Below are 22,054 nucleotides of genomic sequence, written 5' to 3'. Positions count from 1 at the left end.
GGGCAGACTCCCGGCAGAGCAGGGAGCCTGATGTGTGCCCCTCAGTCCCTGGACCCTGGGATCATGACCTGAGTTGAATGCAGACCCTTAACTGACTGAGCCACCCACATGCTCTCATTAAATTTTCTTGATGCTTTTTTAGTACTTGGCAAGTTGTTATCTCATGGATTGTTGTAATTCCACAAATATGAGTCAAAGTCTTCCTTTGCCTTAGATTAACCATTGATACCCACAGAAATAAAATGTATAACCATAAGAAAGCAAAACAAAACAAAACAAAAAACAGAACCTAGAGGAATTAACAATGATGATATCCAACTTTCCCTAAATTAGGAAAACAAAGAGAAATGCAAATTAAACCAGGTGGAAGTTTCCCTTTAATTGTGAAAGTCTCTCATTTAAAAGAAATAAATTATTAAAATAAATCTGAACTAAATTCATTTGATAAACTACTTTTTTAATCGCAGGTACACTTTTTTACAATGCTGTATTTCCTAAGTTGCACGACCCAGTCACACTCATTACAATGTTTGATGGCTTGGCTACTGTTCTAAAATTCTGCAATAGGAAAGCCTCAGTTTTTGAATTATATATGCTAAACTGAGAATTTGCCCAGTTTCCCTAAATATCAAGTCATGATACACCTTAGCTATTTTTATTTTATTTATTTATGATAGGCACACAGTGAGAGAGAGAGGGGGGGGTTGGGCAGAGACAGAGGCAGAGGGAGAAGCAGGCTCTATGCACCGGGAGCCTGACGTGGGATTCGATCCCAGGTCTCTAGGATCGCACCCTGGGCCAAAGGCAGGCGCTAAACCGCTGCGCCACCCAGGGATCCCAGCTATTAGCTTTTTAAAAAAGATATTTTAACTCTTTAGGTGACTATCAGGCTGAAGGTTAAGAGCCTTTGGAAAGTTCAACATACCCACCAAGAATGCCAAAAGTCATTAGTTTAAAAAGATGAATAGCCCAGGTGGCGCTGTTTCACAACAGCTGCTAACCCCCAGAACAGCTAGCTACATGCATCAGCCTATCCTCACTGCTATTCCTGACTCCGTGAGTTGCACACAACTAGACTAATTTACTATTTTAAAATGTATTTTTTCACATTTTAAAGATTTTTATTACCTTAATTACAGCACCATTTATGGCTATTGATTTTTCTATATTATTGCATGTTAAGATTTATTTTCCTGCTTATTATCAATAAAATAAGCTGGCTTTGGTGGGGGGTTGGTGGGAATAGAAGCCTGGGATATCATTTCACTGGCATAAAACTTCTACATAATAAAACCAGTCCATCAACCTTTTTTCTAATCCCCTTCTTCCATTTGCTCTGATTTGGCTGGTTTTTCTAAATAGCATCCCTAAGTGTAAGAATTACTTATTGATAGTCAGACCATGGAACCTAGAATTCCTGTTTATATGCAGAGCTAAGTGCTTGTGATGACATTTACATAAGGCTCCCTAACCTTGTAGGTAAATTTTGAAGACTTCAAACTTTAACTTGGAAAACAGCAATTTTTTCTCTCCTTTTCTTTCTTTCTTTTTTTTTTTTTTTGTAAGCCAAGTTCCAAAGAATGAAGAAGAAAAAAAAAAAAAAAAAGGAGAAGAAAGAAAGATAAACCTAAAGCTGCCCCTTGTTTTAACCATTATCTAATTTCTCTTTTGTAGGATTTCAGTTTACCTCAAGTCATTTTCCATAAAACCATAAATCTCCACTTTTGTTTTCTTTTGTATCCCTCTGTATGTAGTTTACTACCTTTTGGGCTCATATATATTCATTTCTTTACTTATTTGGTAGTAAGCTTTCTGAAATAATATTTGTGTAATATTTTTCTATTTCCAATTACTTTTCATATGTTACCTAATTCAATTTTATCAATGGTCTTGGGGGAACGGCATGGTTTAGTCATCATCTGTGTTTTATAAATGAAACAATTGAGTCTCCTGGAAGCAATTGACTTTCTTGAGATCACGGGCAGAACTAATAAGTGAGTTCAGAATAGAGCAAAATTGATTTCTTACATAATGGATCCTCTTCCAGGACTTTAAGCAAAATCACACAGTGATTTTTTTCAAATGGTGAAAAATCCTACATGTGAAACTTCTAATGCTCTGATAGTCTCAGATAAATATAGATATTTTTTAACTTTAGTGTCTTCAGATTGGGTGAATATGGTAAGAAAATATCCAAACATCTAAATGTTTAATAAGAAAATGTCTACATGCTTATAATCTATGTATCTTAAATTAGGGTACCAGGGCATTGAAGCCACAAGGATTAGCATGAGATATTCTTTCATAGTATCTATTTTATTTAAAAGGTTAGAACATGAAGGTTAAAGGTTTGTGTTCATACATGTGTGCATACCTGTGCAGCCAAAATCATCTCTTTGTCATGCCAGACAATCTTGAATTTTTATTTTTTTTATTATTTTTTAATCTTGAATGTTTAAAACTAAAAATGCATAGAGAAGAACTTTCTTTATTGTGTATCAAGAATTCATCAGCAATAATTACTCACTGAATTCATTTCAGAATGGTAATTTTTTTGGTTAAAATATGTGGGTTTGAATACTTATTGTTCCAGTTATAAACTTGTAACAAAGTAAGAATTATCTCGATAGCACACTTTACAAGCTTAAGAATGAGAAAGTGTTGGTCAGATATTTTAGAGATTACAAATTCAACGTTGAACTATTATTTTTCTTCACAGAATAAAAGAAATTGTGACAAAGTTGTATTAAGCCATTGTTCCCTCTGAATTGTTAAGAAAGACTCACAAAGCTGGACACTCCATCAGTAACTTGAATACAGAAAGGGAAAAAAAACTGTGTTTATCACACATGCCAAAGCCAATGCAATGAAAATGAAGTTTGGAGGTTAGATGAAGAAATTCATTCATGGGAAGTATGAGTCACTTGAAACTCTTGTATTTATATATGATAAAATTACAGAGTCAGTGGCAAATAAGAATGTTCTTATGCAAATTCCTCCACAGATAAATTTTTTGAGAAATATTTCTCTGAGACTATTAAAGAGACTGACTGGTACAACAGGTATTCTATCAAACCACAAAGCAATATAAACAACTTCAGCAATAGAAATATGCTCTTGAAATTTCTATCCTATTGCCTCAAAAGCTTCACTCAACTGCCATTCATTCCACAGCATTATAGACACCTCTCCTCAGTGGTTATTCTGTTATGGCTCATAAAACAGTGAAAAACTTTTGCCCCTTAACAGTCACATATTAATATAAATATGAGTTCAAAAATATTACAAAATTTAATCTGAGAAAAAAAAAAAAAGACAACTACTGCTCTCTGTCTGTATGTTGAACCTGGCATGGAAGATCAGACCTCCTAGATTCAACCCAGTCTTCTGAGACTAATAAACTCAGTTGCTCTTTCACACGCTCATAGCTAGGAAACCTGTTAGCAGCAGTTGTTTCTACTGATAAGCAATTTAAAATGTTTATGTCATAAAAAAGGTGAATATATTATGAAATACAATAGATTTTGTATACATTTTAAGATAGGATCTAAGGCTTAATTTTATGGTTATTATATAACCACTTGGACTATGTTCCCTGGCTATAAGAAATATTTTTAAGTGTTTTTCCAAGGGTTATTTTTATGTAAAAACTGAAATATCGTTATTTTAGTGCCTTTATTCCACCTAAGAGTTCCATGTTAAACATATTTATTGGCTAGTCTTTTTTTTAATTTTTATTTATGTATGATAGTCACACAGAGAGAGAGAGAGAGGCAGAGACATAGGCAGAGGGAGAGGGAGAAGCAGGCTCCATGCACCGGGAGCTCGACATGGGATTCGATCCCGGGTCTCCAGGATCGCGCCCTGGGCCAAAGGCAGGCACCAAACCGCTGCGCCACCCAGGGATCCCCATTGGCTAGTCTTAAAGACAAAGTTGAAAGGCTGCTTGTTATAAATAATGAGAGCAAAGACTTGGGAATCAGGTAAACATCAGCTGAAATTTTTGAATACCACTTTCTAAATGATGTCACCTTTGGTCTTCATTTAACCATCCTTGGTCCTTTTTTTTTTTTTTTTTTAATCTATTGCTAAAATAATTTTACTGCTTTCCTATAAGGATGAAAAAATTAACATAAGGCATTTAGTGCAGCGCCTGCCAAAGGATATATACTCCCTGAGGACAGATATCTGATTTCTTTCTATCTCTATGTCCCAGCACATAAAACAGTGCCTGGCAGGGAGTTAGAAGTGTTTATCAGGATGATCTGGAGGTTTCCTCTAAGAAATTTAAGAACTAGTTCCTTCCAGCTGCTACTTTGAACCTGTAATATGAGGATACTCCAAAGTATAATCCTGCTGATGCTGCCATTAAACAAAATAAGTTGTAGGGCTGCCACTTGCATAAATCAGATCTTTGCAGAAGCCTGAAACCTACTACTATCAGGGCCCCAATCCCAAACAGTGCTATTTTATCTGAGCTGTTAAATCTGCCACCTGTGAGATAGGAGATGGATTTAGGTCAAAGTTTACCCTAAAACTATAGGCTTATCATAAAAGTTCATCTGTCACCTTGAGTCTTCGTACATATTGACTTTTGGGCAATGTAAAAGTAAGACATGGATGTGTTTGAGATTTTGTGAAGGTGAATAGATCATAACTTATGATTTATGATTCATAGCCTATCTTTATGAGAAGTGAGTACATGCTGTCACCCTCAAGCTTTCCACCCCAACACATAAAATATGTTCAGTAAATATTTGTTGAAGAAATGAATGAATGGTTGGCTCTCCATAAATCATAATTAGCATTGTACTAATACTACTATTATTATCTTAATTCTTTAAACTATGAATGAGAAAAGAAATGAATGTTTTATACTGTACAATATACCCATAAATTCATAAAGTCAAAGAATATCTTTAGAAATATGAACACTGTGGAAATGAATAATGATCAGAGCCATATTTTAACTTTTTAAGTGAATTTTGACCTAGATTGATGTATAATAATGGAAAATTTTGGAATTTATTTTAAAGAGTCTAATACTAGAACAAGATAAATGGGTTTGAAGTTTTGTAAAATTGAGGGGAAAATTATTAAACATTATTGAACTACATTGTTAACACTGAGGACATGGCAGATTAGTCTAAAGAAGGCATTGCATGATAACTTTGATAGATGCCAACCCAGAAAAGTAGTATTTAATTATATTCAATATCCATTCCTCTTAGAAAATTTTAGGAAGTTCAGAATAGAAGGAAACTTAGATAAACATCATACTTTTAAAAGTGAAAAATTGCAAGCATTCCCATTAATGTCAGGAAAAGATAATAATGTCTTTATATTGATAAGTAAAGCTCTATGTTTAAGTTTATATATTATTATTTTCTTTTTGAATAAGACAACAAATAAAATAATCTAGAGAATTTTAAAAATTGGAATAACAAGAGTTCAGTAAAGTAAGCAGTTACAAGATAAACAACCAAGACTCCGTAGTAAAAGAGGTTAAAGGGGAAACGTTATATGATCACTTCAATTGATACAGAAAATGCAGTTAATAAAGTTTAGAATCACTCTTTTTTAAAAAATAAAATCCAGAATAGAAAGGAATGCCTTAGCTAAAACTGAATAGAAAACATTATTCTTAATGGTGAAATATTGTAATCAGGAACAAACCAAAAATGCTATCATCACTTCCATTTAATATTGAACTGGGTCTTAGCAGTGCAAAGATAACAAAAACTCTATCATTTTTACAGATTACATGACTATGTCTATACAAATTTCAAAAGATTATACAGAAATATTGTTTAAATCAATAAAAGTTTAAAACCATTTACATATTATCAAATATTATTTAAAATTTAGGAAAAGATAGCATGCACAATTTGCCATTAACAAAAACATGTTCAACTGGAGAATAAATCCAACAAAAGATAATGCAAATCTTTCATAGGAAAAAAATATCTAAGCTCATACAGAGAAATGTAAAACAAGACTTAAGTAAATGGAGAAATCTATCATGTTTGCCAGTTGCGTATCTTAATATATATTTTTTAAGATTTTATTTATTTTTTTTAAATAGACCGAGATAGCAACAGAGATAAGGAGAGCATGAGCGAGGAGGAGAGAGAAGCAGGCTTCCTGCTTGACCAGGAGCCTGACTTGGGACTCCATTCCAGAACCCCAGGATCATCACCTGAGCCAAAGGCAGCCACTTAACCGACTGAGCCACTCAGCACTCCGCATGTCTTAATACAGTAAAGATATTAATTCTCCCCAAATTGATTTATAGTTTCAATGCAATACCACTCAAATACTTACACATTTATTTTTTGTATGGGTGAGCCTGATAGGCTGATTCTAATGGGAGAAGATATTTGCAAATGACATAACAGATAAAGGGTTAGTATCCAAAATCTATAAAGAACTTATCAAACTCAACACCCAAAAAACAAATAATCCAGGTAAAAAATAGGCAGAAGACACGAATAGACACATTTCCAGAGAAGGCATCCAGAGGGCTAACAGACACCTGAAAAGATGCTCAACATCACTCATCATCAGGGAAATAAAAATCAAAACCATAACGAGATACCATCTCAAACCTGTCAGAACGGCTAAAGTGAACAACTCAGGAAACAACAGATGTTGGTGAGGATGCAGAGAAAGGGGAATCCTCTTGCACTCTTGATGGGAATGCAAACTTGTGCAGCCACTCTAAAAAACAGTATGGAGGTTCCCCAAAAAGTTAAAAATAGAACTACCCTACAACCCAGCAATTACACTACTAGATACTTACCCAAAGGGTATAAAAATGCTGATTCAGAGTGGCACGTGGACTCTAGTGTTTACAGCAGCTTTATCAATAATAGCTCAATTATGGGAAGAGTCCAAATCCAAATGTCCATCACCTGATGAATGGATAAAGATGTGGTAGATATATATAGGATTGAATATTACTCTGCAATCAAAAAGAATGAAATCTTGCCATTTGCCACAATATGGGTGGAACTAGAGTGTATTAGGCTAAGCAAAATAAGTCAGTCAGAGAAAGACAAATATATAATCTCACTCATGTGGAATTTAAAAACAGAAAACAAACAAAAAAAACAGAAAACATAGAGGAAGGGAAGGAAAAATAAAATATAATAAAAACAGAGAGGGAGGCAAATCCTAAGAGACACTTAAATATAAAGAACAAACAGGGTTGCTGGAGATGCAAGGTGGATAGGGGAATGGGCTAAATGGGTAATGGGCATTAAGGAGGGCATTTGTTCAGGGCATTTGATGAGCACTAAGGGTTATATATGTAAGTGATGAATCACTAAATTCTACTCCTGAATCCAATACTAAACTATATGTTAACTAACTTGAATTTAAATTAAAAAAATAAAATACAAACAGAATATATTTGGGAGACTAGAGGACCTAAAACAGTGAAAAAATATCTAAAGAAGAAGAGAGTAAAAGAGCTTGTGGATTTCAAAACTTGTAAGTTCCAGATTTTGAGGAAGGGTAATATTGACACAGAAATGGACAAATGACAAGTGCAACACAGTGAAGAGGCTAGAAGCAGCCCCAGGCATATATAGAGGCTTAGTATTGGACAAAATTGAATCACCAAGGAAAGAATAGTCTTTGTAATAAAAAATATTGGTTAAATTTATGACTGTATGTATACTTTCAGGTACTGTGATATATTACTAAGTTAAAATAGCAGATTACAACATTGCATAGAGTTGTGTTTTTTTTTACTCCTGTCTATTTTACTTTTATATCACACAACATCACAATCCGTACAAAACAGTGCTCTATTTGTCTAATTCCTTTCTCTCCCTCCTCACTCTGTCAGCCACACTGCTGTTTTTGCCATCTGCCAAACACCAGTCACCCAACTACCTCTGAGTTTCTGGATTACCTGTTGTTTCCACTTTGAATGTCCTCTATCAGAAATCCCCATGGCCTACACTCTTGACAAATTAAGATCTGTGTCAAATCACTCAACTCTCTTTTCAGTGACATTACTTCTGACCATCCTATTTAAAATTGCAACACTGTTACCTACCTCATAGTCTATCTCTACAATTTCTATTTCAGTGTTTTTTAGCACTAGTGTATGTTTCTTTCTCAAATCCTTAATCTTTAAATGTTTATTTCATTATTGTCTGAATTTCACATTATATAAACTCTGTAAAAGGAGAAATTTTGGTTGTTGTTGGAGGAAGAATGAAGGGAATTCCTGTTTTTCTTCATGTTTTGCTGTGTTGCTTGAGTTTTATCTATTATATAAAGTCAAGTTTTTTAATATCCCTGAATCTCTTCCAAATAAGCAGACCTATCAAATAGAGTAACAAAACCCAATAACTATGAACAATATCTACAACAAAACTAGGCAACAAAGTCTTCCCAAGAACACTAAAATATGAGCAAGTAGGACAAACCATTCAGCTTTAAGACCTATGTATCAGCATATCATGGGAAGAAACTAAAGAAGCAATAGGTCATCTGATCTGAGAACAAGACTCCAAAGACGACACAGGTACTCATTGGAAAGCTGAGCAGACCACTTTGATAACAGCAGCTAAAACTGGAAAGAATTTTTACACACTTCAATTCACTGGGAAGGACCAGGGTTCTGTGGCAGATCTGAAAAGGTCAGAGAACTTTATGAGCTTTCAAAAGTAACTGGAGCTCCCTTCCAGGAAAAAGTTCTACACCGAAGAGAAACTGCTAGGTGTATATTCCAACATGAGAGAGGAGAAAGATCATAGGAGAAAAATAAAACCAAAGTCTAGAAAAAAAATTTGGGGTGAGGGAATAAGCAAAAGAAGCATATCTCAGAAAATATTAAACAGTTTTTATCACTGTGTAATAGCAACAGAAAAAGGAGCTTCAGGCCCTCAAAAATCTTCTACTCCTTCCTAAAAGTTCAGGAATGCTAATTTCATATTCAAATGAGCAAACAAAATGGATCTTGTTTGAACATCATACAAAATTATATTAATCAATAAAGAAGTAAAATGTAAAACAAAATTCCTACAGTGAAGTATGCCAGAAAGACATTCCCACAAAAGAAATTGTATCCTTCTATTTCAAATTGAGCTAAAAGAAATTAACACAATGATAAAGACATGACAGAACAATATGTATCACAATTAGAAAAACTCAGAAATAAGGTGATTGAATTCAAGAAAGAAAATAAAACACTTTTATTGCATTTTTTGTTTTTATTTAAATATCAGTTAACATGCAATATTAGTTGCAAGTCATACAGTGTATTAGTAGTTAATTTATAGTGAATCAACACTTCCATACAACACCTGGTGCTCATCAGAAGTGCACACCTTACTGTCATCACTTTAACCCATCCCCCACCCAGCTCCTTCTTGGTCACCATCAGATTGTTTATAATTAAGACTCTGTTTCTTGGAATGCCTCTCTCTCTTTCTCTCTCTCTCTTTTTTCCCCTTTGCTCATTTGTTTTGTTTCTTAAATTCCACATATGAGTCAAATTATGTGGTACCTGTCTTTCTCTGATTGACTTATTTTGCTTAGCTTAATAGTTTCTAGCTCCATCCATGTCAGTGCAATTGACAAGATTTCATTCTTTTTGTGGCTAAATAATATTCCATTATATATATATATATATGTGTGTGTGTGTGTGTGTGTGTGTGTGTATACACATACCACATCTTTATCCATTCATCAGTCAATGGACATATGGGCTCTTTCCATAATTTGGTTATTGTAGATAATGTTGCTATAAATATTGGGGTGCCCTATCACTTTTAATTAGTATTATTTTTGTACTCTTTGAGTAAGTACCCATAGTGTAATTCCTGGACTGTAGGGTAGTTCTATTTTTAACTTTTTAAGGAGGCTCCATACTGATTTCCACAGTGGTTGCATCATTTTGCATTTCCAACAACAGTGCAGGAGGGTTCCCCTTTTTTCCACATCCTTGCCAAAAACTTGGTTTTTTTTGTTGTTGTTAATTTTAGCCATCCTGACAGATGTAAGATAGTATCTCATTGTGGTTTTGATTTGTATTTCCCTAATGATGTTAATCATAATGATGATGGAATAGGAAGTACATATGAACAGAATAAGCACACCATTTGCTTTATAGTATTAACCAGGATAAAAAGGACAACACTCCAAATCAGATACTAGAGAAGATGGTACAGATAAGATGAAGAACATTATATGAAGATATTTATATCATTAGAACACAACTGCAAACTTCAAATATAAAAAAACCCAAAACTTTAAAAAGCAGAAACACACCAAAAACTAAGACCACAGAGTGAAAAATATTTCATAGAGAATACTGTATATTAAACATAGTATATAATATGCAACACTTTTGCAACATAGTTGAGAGAACACAAATATATACAAAAATAAAATAAAGCAGTAAGACTTGAACCATAACTTTTTAAATATTTAAATATGGAGAGAGAAGGAATAATATAGAGTACAAGGATAGATGCTCAGCTTCATGGAATATGCATTGTTCTATAGTTTTTAACTTCTGGAATTATTTAAATATTTTAAATAATTTTAAACTAAAATTGAATTTTAAATGAATTATTTCTAAAACAAACCTAAAATAAGTCAAAATACAAAATTATAGTTAGTTTTATATTTCACCAAGAAGGTTTCTTTTATATTCTAACAACTCAAGATGTGAACTTGGGGTTTATAAAAATAACATTTTATAAATAAACAGACATGGTTCTTGACTTTTTCCTCAACATCTAACAAACACAAGAAAACAAATTTTAAATGAAATGAGTCAACTCAGAGAAATGTTACTCACTATCTTTTCTTTTTTGTTTCTCTAGGAAAATAAAGGAAAGTCTGGAATGCTTCCCTGTTAAATTAAATAACCTGATCCATACACTTGCACAAATGACATCCATAAATCCTGCTAAATCTGCTTCACAGAATTTTTCCCAGGAATCCTGTATGCTGAATGCAACCAGGTCAATTCAAAGAGCGACAATTTTAGGGTTCAGCAAGAAAACTAGTCATGTAAGTCTCAAGTCTGTCAATTTGACTTAAATTTCATTTGACTTCGTCTCAGACTTCCCTTCACTATGCTACACATCCTCCTTTATATCATGATTTTTTTTTACTATGCAAATGATAAATCAGTTACAATTTGAGCAGAAGTACCATTAAAAGAGAATGTTCTAAGGAGAAATCATAACAACCAGAGCTATTAGTAGAGAACCATCAAAGAGAACAGTTCCTACCCTTTGGTAGACTATAAATCAAAAGCTAATTAAAGTGTCCACATGAAAAAAGAGCAGAAATTAGGCAGTCTGTTCCCAGCACATAAGATTATGATATTTTCATATAGTGTGTTTATAGGTAATTTTGCCTTTACAAATTGCATCTTTTAGCTCTTGTGATGACTTTTTGCAGAAAGTTCTTGCTTTATTTAGCTTACATGAAAACAGATTTTTAAAATGTATCACAGGTTGATAATGCCATCTTTTGATTTTTGTCTATTTATTTTCTGCAGCTGTATCTAATCCAGGTGACACACAGTAACAATGAAACAAGCTTTTCAGAAAAATCATTTGACCAGTTTTCCAAACTTCACAGCGAACTTCAGAAGCAGTTTGCATCACTGACTCTCCCAGAGTAAGGCACTGTCCTCCCCAGTGTTTTGCCTGAAGTACTTGTCCTTGAACATAAGGAAAAATTACGGTTATGGGATTTTCTATTTGTAAGCAACACAGCATTCTGACTCAAATGCCATTGAAACTATCCCAGCAGAGTCTGTATTGCTCCCAGAGTAAAGAACCTTTGTCTCATAAAAACAGGACAAGGTTTGCAATTTCTCTGTTTGCTTCTAGCCATTGATTTTGTAGATTGAAAATTCAGAAGCCATTTCATTTTTCATCAGTTCTAAGAAAAATTGTTTTATTTGCCCATTTTTATATTTAATATATTTTTTAGTTTTTTCTATAAAAATAAGATTGAAATTGAAAATGCAGAACTAAATTGGATATATCTACTCTTTCAACAAATAATTGCAATAAAAAGCTCTGATATAATTATTTCCTATACCAGAAAACAATTCATTAGTATTATTTAGTATATAAGTAAAATTTACTAATTCCAACTCACTTTTGTTGTGAATTGTCAACTTTTACTTGGATAATCTAAATTTAATTTATTGTTATGTTCATTGTCAAACAATCTCGACAACCATTGCTTTTGTTCATGTTATAATTTTAAAAATACTAAACATAAACACATTAAGAATAACTGAAAATTACTTCCATTCAAAAGACTTTTTAAAACTCATCACTTAGAACTAGCCAAATTTAGGTCATAGATTTCAGTGTATACCAAAGGAGTATCTTGACTTTAAAAAAAATGACCTTGCCAGAGATTATATTGGCATGTAGGGAAATCAAATGTTATTTTATTTATACTGAGATTTTTAAGTAAATGGTCCTTTAACAATGTGAAGGCCCATATCTAACCTGACATACTTTATACATGTGGATTTTCACTAGGCTTTCAGGATTTAGTCACTTTCCAAATTTGAATCTAAGTAAAGTTATCAATGGATGGAGAGATACTGTGCAATATTGAAGAGCAAAGTAGTTCATGTTTATGAAAAAGTGTGCTTGCAGATGTCACAGAAATTTTGAAATGCAGATGCTTTAAGAATCAGGAAGTCAACAACTTAGAGTATGTTCAAGAGATTGAGAGGGAAGGAATGTCATTATGGAAACTTAAAGGCAGCACCAGCTTTAAGAATTACCAAAAAAACATCTGATAGAGTAACGGAAAAAGATGTGCTAGCAAAAAAAAAAAAAAGAAAAAAAAATCCAAGTTTGACTGCAAATATCAAATTCAACATCAGTGGTTGCCATTGTACTCTACTAATTAATGATTTAAAATATGTTTGTCATTGTTAAGTGGCTGCCGTTATTGGTTTCAAAAACTTCTCTGTTCTACACTTTAATCTCTGTACTACGTATTAATACAACTTGTAAAACCTTAAAAGTGTTAGTAATCTCTCTCCATATGCCTCTTCTCAATTTTCAGCTTTAGTTAGGATTATGCCTTGCTCAACAACTACCACCTGGTATTTAAATTGATTTAAAAACCATTCCAGCAATGTGTATTTGTGTACGGGCAGGGGTGGGGGAGGGCGCAGGGTGGGGAAAAGCAAGGCATATAGTTCCTGTGTGCCCTTGACAATATTTGGGTGCTGACAGTCCCAATCTTTGGCCTGAACAAAATGGAGGGAGGACATGATGGCATTGTCAGATAAAAGATCATAAAAAATCATTTTCACAAAATGTTGCTATATTTGGCATATAACAAAAACATTTCAAACAATTGAACAACTTTATTTTGGCTAAATTCTTCAATTCTCTGATACTTAATTATATACAAGATTTTTTAAGTACATACCTCTGTAAAAACATCAGCAAAGGAATAAAATTGATACCGAACTCCATTTTATTTTAACATAAGGAGAATTCACCTACAGATATACAAATGAATATGTAAAACCTGCCCAATCTGTTTATCAAATGCATTTCTATGTTTTGGTTAATTGTATATGGTACTAATTGTTGTGATAATTAAATCTGGATGAAAAATTTTAATACCGTAGGCCTTAGAACTGCAGGAAAACCTTTACAAAATAAAATGTCAATTATTTAAGTACACAAACATGATTTGGACTTCCTTAACATTTCCAACAGGAAGCCATGAATAGTTTAGATGGCTCACAGTTATACACTTCTGTATTTGCTGACAGCATTTCACTATCCCTTCATGCCCCTTACACCAGGGAAATATCTACACCAAAGAAGCAAAGGTATGAAGGAGGCAGCAGCAAGATTGCAGTCAGAGGAATATGCTAGAGTTCCTAAAAAGATATATTTATCCAGCAAAATATGTTACCAAATGCTAACCATTAACAGATCATTCCACTTAGTAATTGGTCTTAATCACATCTACCCCAACAAGAGGAATCATTAGATAGAGCAGAGGAAATTCCGCAAGTTTAACTCTTGAGGAAAGTGATACTTTGTTCCAAAAGACTAATACCAGATGGAAACATATGCCACTTGGTAAAATGTTTAATTTAGTTGGTGAAGAAATATCTCTAGTGAACCTAAAAGAAACAATACAATCTAACCGTTTTTGAAAATTATGAATCATTAAATTTCAGAAAGCATTTATCAAGCCTCCATATATATTTAAAGGATAAAATGTGTGGTCTTCTATAAACAGTAAGAAACAACATATATATTAATGTGGTAAATTAAATTAAATTAGTATTAATATTAATGAAAGTTAAAACAGTGCAAGTACCACAACTATGTTAATGAAACCCTCAGGATTATTCATGTGTTTCATTTTTTAAAAAATATTTTCATTGGCCTTTCAATCTGATGGTATAAATTCATGAACAGCCCTAAGATGCAGAAGCCAATTTTCAAACTAATAAATATACACTTTTTTCTTTAAAACAGGTTTCCTCATTGGTGGCACTTACCTTTTACAAATTCAAACCACAAAAGATTCAGAGATCTAAATCATTACATGGAACAGATATTAAATGGATCATATGAAGTTGCAAACGTATGTTACAATTTACTTTTATATTTTTTTACATAAAATATTGATGATTTTATGTATTATTACTAGAAATATTTTTAAATAATTGATAACATTGCTTTATTCCTATATTCATTCAAATGTGCATGCCTAATATGTGTGAAATTCCTGTAGAGGAAACTGAAACAGCAAAAAAGGTATAGCACCTTGATATCAAATAACTTGAAATAATATGTGATTAGTGGGCCATCAGGATAGTAAGTGCCCTGGCGTTTAGAAAATTAAGAATCATTTCTGACTTTGATGGTAGAAAGGATTTGAGGAGAAGAGAACATCTGAGCTGAATCTTTAACACTGGGTAGAATTTTTTTTTAAGATTTTATTCATTAAGAGAGATAAGAAAGAGAGGCAGAGGCCTAAGTTGAGGGAGAAGCAGGCTCCCTACATGGAGCTCGATATGGGACTCCATCTAGGAACTCCAGGATCACACCCTGAGCAAAAAACAGATGCTCAACCGCTGAGCCACCCAGGCATCCCCACCAGGTAGGATTTTAAAAAGCATTGGCCTAGGGAAGTATTTCAAGTAGAACCAAACAATTTCCTATAAATGTCAAAAGTGAAAAGAAGGTGGAGGAGGAGAGATATCATTAGATTCTATTGCTTTTGTGATAAATTACCACAAATTTGGCAGTTTAAAACAACACAAGTCTATTTTCTTTCAGTTCTAAAGGTCAGATAATGGGTCTTAAGGGACCAAACTCAAGGTGTTGGTAGATTGGATCTTTCTGGAGATAGTAGAGGAAAAAAATTCATTTCTTTGCCTTTTCAATTTCTAAATATTTCCTGCATCCCTTGGATTGTGCCCTTTCCAGCAATTGCACACTCTGACCTCCGCTTCTGTCACCACATCTCCTTCTCAGATTCTTACTCTGACTCTCCTTGTGTTTACACTAGGCCTATCTGAATAATCCAGGGTAATCTCACCATTTCAGTATGCTTCAGTATTTTATCTGCAAAACCCCTTTTGCCAGGGAAGGTAACATGTTCACAAGCTCTGGGGATTAGAAGGTGAACATCTTTGGAGGGCCATTATTCTGTCACAGAGATAACATGAAAAAGTGCAAGAACACAATTCAGTTGAATCTCAGCATTCTTGTGAAATATCTATGAAAGGAAGACTAAAACCACCAAGGAGGTCAGGGCCAGGTTGTCAAGAGCTAGAGCTAAACCTTAGAGGGTAGTGAGAAAATAAAAACAATACTATTATCCCAGATACATTGATATTTTCCTCAATAACCTATTATTCCAGATCCTGGCCTCCTTACTAGACTGGAGCTATGTTCTTTTCAATTTTTAGCTTTTTAAATTGTACATCATGTATCTAGGAGAGTCTACAAAACATTTGGTAGAAGTGCACTGCATGGCTTTCAAGTTAGAAAAAAGCCAAGGGGCTTCTTTCTGCCAGTTTCTCTCAGGATATTCACTATGGGCACCTCCAGCTGCCCTATAATAAGTTGAGCTCCCTTGGGTCCACCACATGGAGAAACAATTATAGAGAGATCAAATAGAGAGATGCCCAAGGGATACCACTCTGCCAGAGCCCAGCTGAGGTTCCAGCCAACAGCTAACATCAACATCATGTATTTTGAGTGGATGATGACTCCAGCTCCAATCACCAAATAACTATTTATTAGAGACCTCAAGCAAGAATACCATAGGTGAGCTCAGCCAAACCCCAGGACTGAGAGACAGTGACAAAATGATTGTTTAAACCAGCAACACAGGGATAGACCACATCCAAGTTACATGGATTTTCATTGTTCTATAGCATTCTGTTACATGAATGTATTGCAATTTGTAGAATCCTCTCTACGTAGACATTTGGAATGCTTCCAAGTTGGGATTATTACAAATAATACTGCTATGAATATTCTTTTACTTGTATGTCTCTTCATGCCCATGGATTTCATTCACTTATGAACAGAATTTCTGGATTTTAAGATACGCTTATTTTCTTTTTTTTTAAGATTTCATTTATTTATTCATGAGAGATACAGAGACAGAGAGAGGTAGAGACACAGGCAGAGGGAGAAGCAGCCTCCATGCGGGGAGCCCGACGTGGAACTTGATCCCGGGTCTCCAGGATCAGGCCGTGGGCTGAAGGTGGCACTAAACTGCTGAGCCCCCGCCCCAGGCTGCCCTAGATATGCTTATTTTCAACATTATAGACAATGACCAATTTACTCTCCTACTTGTAATGAATAGTGTTACCATTTCCCACAACCTTGTCTATACTTGGTGTTGCCAACTCTTTCTAATTTTAGCTATTCTGGTGAGGGTACATCTCACTGCATTTTAGTCTGTATTTTCCTAACTACTAATGAGCTGGAATATCTTTTCGTATGTTGTTTGGCCATTTGGATATTCTGTTTGGTGAAGTGCCAGTTTATGTCTCTTGCCCTTTTTCTATTAAATTATATGACATCCTCTTACTGATTTATAGTACTTTTCATATATTGTGGATAGAAGTTCTTTGTTAATTAAATATGTTGTAATGATTTTCTTTCACTCTATGTTTTGTCCCCTTGTTCTTTTTATTATGTGTTCTGATAAACAAAAACTCTTCATTTTAATATAGTAAAATGTATTGATATTTTCTTACATTAGAACATGCCCTACCTCAATGTCATAAAGACAGTTTCCTGTATTATCTTCTAGAAGCTTTGTTGTTTTGCTTTTCACATTTAAGCCTACAATCTATCTAGAATAGACCTTTTAGAGCATGGCATGAAATAAAAGTCATCTTATTTTTTTTTTCATGTAGATTTTGAATTGTTCCAATTCTATTTAAAAGACTTTCCTTTTCTTGTTATTCTGCTGTGCCACCTTTGTGATAATTTAAATATCCATCTAGGTATGTGTCTACTTCAGGCCTCTTTTTTCTATGCCACTAATCTCTTTGTCTACCCTTGTGCCAACAGTCTTAATTATTGTAGCTTTATAATAAGTCTGAAATCTAACAGAGTAAGTTCTCCTATTTTATCTTTATTCTTTTTCTTTTTTTTTTTTAAGATTTTATTTATGTATTCATGAGAGACACAGAGAAGCAGAGACACAGGCAGAGGAAGAGGCAGGCTCCTTGCTGGGAGCCCGATGCGGGACTTGATCCCAGGATTCCAGGATCATGACCTGAGCCAAAGGCACCCATTTTACCCTTATACTTAAAGAATATTTTGTCTCTTCGTGGACTTCTGCATTTCCATGTAAATTTAAAATTTTTCTTTAAAAAAAAGATTTTATTTATTTGAGAGAGAGAGAACTAGTGGGGGGAAGAAGGGCGGGGGGGGGGCAGAGAGAGAGAGAGAGAGAGAGAAGCTGAGCAGGGAGCCCAATGCAATGCGGGACTTGATACTGGGACCCAGAGATCATGACCTGAGCCAAAATGCAACTTCTTAACCAACTGAGCCATACAGGCACCCAAAAAATTTCAAATTTTTCTTGTTAATTCCATGCAAAAGCCAACTGGGATTTTAGTTGAAAATGAAGCTTAATATCTTCCAATCCATTTTCATGTACTTATTTAAACCTTAAAAAGTTTTTTTTCTCAATAAGTATATTGTTATATGCATAGAGATCTTAAAAGCACTTTATTTTACTTGATATATTATGGTACCTTTTTAAAATTTTTGTGTTTCTTTTTCTTTTACTAGTATATATATACAACTGATTTTGTATATTGAGATTTTCTCAACGAACTTACTAACTTCACTTTTAATTTTAATGATTTAATTGTGTTTTTAAAATATTCTGCTTATCATATCGTCTGTAAGTAGCAGAAGTTTTACTTTTCTTTACAATATTTATATTTTATATTTCTTTTTCTGGCTATTTTGTACTCCATAGACTCCAAATGATGATGGCAGACATGCTTGTGTTATTCTTAGATTCAGGGAAGAACTGTCTCAAGTTTCTCATTTAGTACACAGGTTTTTGTGGGTACCCTTTGTTATTTTAAGAAAGTTTCTTTCTGTTGTAAAAGTTTTGACAATACAGAAAATTTAATTTATCGAATTTTTTTCTGACTCTATTGCACTGATCAATGATTACCTAATAATAAATGTTTTTTCTCCTTTATTCCATTAATGTGGTGAGTTGCACTGATAGATTTTCTGATTTTAAACAAATTTGCATTACCAGGATAAAACCTACATGGTCTAATGTATTATCCTTTTTATGTATTGCTGAATTTAACAATTTCTTTAGCATTCATTTTCACCTTTATTTATGACAAAGATATTCTATCTTATAATGCCCTTACCAGTTTAGAATGGAGGGTATGCTGGCCTCATAATATTAGTTGCAAAGACTTCTTGTTTTTCTTATTTTCTCTAGAAGAGTTTGTATAAAATTGGTTTTATTTCTTTAATTTGGAAAGCCATTTAGGTCCGGAGATTGAATTTATTTAAGAATTATAGGACAATCCACATTTTCTATTTCTTCCTGGGTCTAAGTTATAGCTCTCTAGAAATTTGTGCTTATTTATTGGCATAAAATTATTCAAAGCATCTTCTCACAATCTTTTTAACATTTATAGAATCTGAAAAGGTGTTTTCTATTCCTTACATATGTCATTTCCTAGTCAGTCTTTCCAGAGGATTATGAATTTTACCAGTCTTTGCAAAGAATGAAATGTGGGAGTTATTGTCTCTATTGTATTATTTTTCTATTTCATTTGATTTTTATTATTTCCTTTCTTCTGCTTCCTTTGGTTATAATTTGTTGTTCTATTTATTACATTCTCAAATAATTATTTGTTTATTTTCAACCTGTCCTCACATTTAAAATTCTAAATCTCCCCTCCCAATCAAGATTTAATTGCACCCCATAGATTTTTACATATGATATTCTTTATCATTCTTCTAAAATATTTATGAATGTTTACTATGATTTTCCCATGATCATGGATTAAGTCTATTTAACCCACTTGAGTTTTATATGTTATACTAATAATGTATCCCATAAATGTAATAAGTACTTATCATTGTTTTATACAATCAGTATGTTTAATATTACCCTTATATCTCATTTCTATTGCTATAACTCTGATTTTATATGTGACATTGCTTTCCCCTATACCTGACGAACACCAGTTATTATTTCCTTTAATATGAATTTGCTAATAGAAAAATCTGAATTTGTATTTGAAAAGTTTTTGTCTACATTCAGAAGACAGTTTAACTAACTATAGTATTTGGATAGCAATGATTATTTTGAAATCTTTAAAGCTATCAGTTCACTGTCTTTTAGCTTCCACTGATTCTGTTTAAAATCCACCTATTATAATTGTTCTTTCTTTTAAACTATTTTTTTCTTTATTTTTTATCAACTTTTAAAGCTTCTCTTTTTACTGTTGGCTTTCACAATTTTAATTGCTCAGATAGAAGTTTGTTTCTATTTATCATGCTTGTTAGCTCTTCTGAAATTTCTTCCCTGATGTTATTCATCAGTTTTGGAAAGTTCTGTCATTATTGCTTCAAATATTGTTAATATTTTTCTTCTCTCTTTGTTTTTTCTGAAGCTATAATCACATATAAGTTGATCCTTCGTGCTGTATCTTCCATGTCTCATACCTCCACTCCAATATTTCTTATCCCTTTGTTCTCCAAACTTATTCTCAATATTTTCTTCTGACTTATCTTCTGCGTTACTTCTTCTCTACTAATCTGTGTTTAATGTACCATTAGATCCATCCTTTGAATTATTAATTTCAATTATTTTTCAGTTTTAGAATTTCCTTTTTTCAGTTTCTGGTTCTTTGCTGAAAATCTCTCCTTTTTTTATTTCTTTGAAAATAATAAACTTTTTTTTAAGATTTATTTATTTGAAAGAGAAGAGTGGAAGGGCAGACAAAGAGGGAGAGAGAAAGAGATGAGAATCTCAAGCAGACTTTCTGCTGAGTTGGGAATCAGACATGGCACTTGATCCTAGGACCCTGAGATCATGACCTGAGCTGAAATCAAGAGTGGGATGTTCAACTGACTGAACCACCCAGGTGCTCCTAAGCATAGTTATTTTTAAATCTTTCTACACACTTCAATATGGGGGCCCACTGCATATATATTTCTATTGTCTAGGGTTTCTACCCATCTTTAATCATTCAGTCTTATTCCTTTGTAAGCCTGGTTATTTTCCTTTTTATTGTGGCCAGATATTGTACTGCAATGTCCTTTGCAGAAATAATTGGAGGCCTATGTTGTCGTTATATTAGCCTAAAGAACTGTAATATCTGAGGACATTAACAATCTAGGATTGATTGCTGACATTCAATTGCAGGGATTCACATTTTTCAAACCCAAGCTGTAGCGTTTATGAGAGTCTATTTCTAGCTGATCTTTGTTCCTTAGATGTAGCCATTTTGAATCTAAACCCAAAATAAGGCAGATTCACCAAAAGCCTAGTTGGCAGCTTTGAATTTCATTTCCTTTCCTCTTATCTCTGCAAAGTGGTCAAAAGTACAGCTCAATCTCTCAGCCCTTCCACTGCCTCAACCTATATCAATAAACACCCACAACAAAAAACAAGTAGTGCCAAAACCCCAGTTCACATCTCCAAATTCTTGCCCCAGATCCTTGCCTGGTAATTCTTCACTATCTTGTTATCTCTCTGATGCTTCCAAGCAAAGTTTAAGAAACAAATTGAGTAGTAATCCAATTATCCTCAGCAGGAGGTTTGCACTAAATGACTTAATCTACTATCATCAAAAATAAGAGTCTAGACCTGCAATTTCAACCATACCACCCTTCAGCTTTCAGAGTTATCTACCATTCTGTCTCCTAACCCCCATCCTATGCTCAAATATACCTTTTCTCTCATAGGTAGTCATTTTGGAGGGCCTAGGTCTATTGACACTTCCCATCTGAAAAAAATATTTAAGAATTTCTTGGTGAAGTATTTAGTACTCACCAGTGATTATGAAAATAGCGTAGAAAATTGAAAAGAAATAACAGACCCCAATTCTGCTCCTCTCTCTCATACGAGTAAAAAAAAGCTTTCTTAGATTCCCCCCCCCATATACCCACATCTATGTATATAAGCTATACGTGCATACAGATGTTACAACTCATCTTGAATGTTCAAGGGAGCACTAGCTCTCTTTACTATTAGGTGTTCGTATCACCATTTGTACAAAAGGTTTCAGAGGCAAGTACCAAACTAATAGAATCCTCCAGAGTTCTAGGACAGATATAAGACCCTTTAGGGATTTATCTAGAACACTATCACTAAGGGTATAGAGGGCAAGCCTCTAAGGGTTTTTTGCCTTTTAAAAAATAGAAACTATTTATGGAATATTTTTAAGTAATCCACATATCTGGAATAACTTTAATGTTGCCAATGGGAGCCCATTTTTAATATTTATTATGCTGGCCAACAAGCTACCATTTTT

The 22,054-nt window shown here is 33.6% G+C and overlaps 1 protein-coding gene across 8 annotated transcripts in view; it reads left to right on the top strand.

The window, feature by feature from the left end:
• Positions 1–22,054, top strand: part of PIK3C2G (phosphatidylinositol-4-phosphate 3-kinase catalytic subunit type 2 gamma) — a 364,988-nt gene that overhangs the window by 276,533 nt on the left and 66,401 nt on the right. For 7 of the 8 annotated variants that reach the window (XR_013364236.1, XR_013364235.1, XM_077870889.1 and 4 more), the window contains 3 exons: positions 10,851–11,040; positions 11,537–11,658; positions 14,526–14,634. Coding sequence is in view for 6 of the 8 variants with exons in the window: in XM_077870889.1 (XP_077727015.1) it covers positions 10,851–11,040; positions 11,537–11,658; positions 14,526–14,634 (421 nt within the window). In the remaining 2 variants the exon portion in view is untranslated. Of the gene's footprint in view, positions 1–6,085; positions 6,261–10,850; positions 11,041–11,536; positions 11,659–14,525; positions 14,635–22,054 lie in introns of those variants that run through there. The other variant, XM_077870893.1, reaches the window with a different exon arrangement.

This window comes from Canis aureus, chromosome 25, assembly GCF_053574225.1.
Source record: "Canis aureus isolate CA01 chromosome 25, VMU_Caureus_v.1.0, whole genome shotgun sequence".
Taxonomy (NCBI): Eukaryota; Metazoa; Chordata; class Mammalia; order Carnivora; family Canidae; genus Canis; species Canis aureus.
Note: the sequence above shows the minus strand (reverse complement) of the source record. Positions and strands in the feature narration are given on the sequence as shown.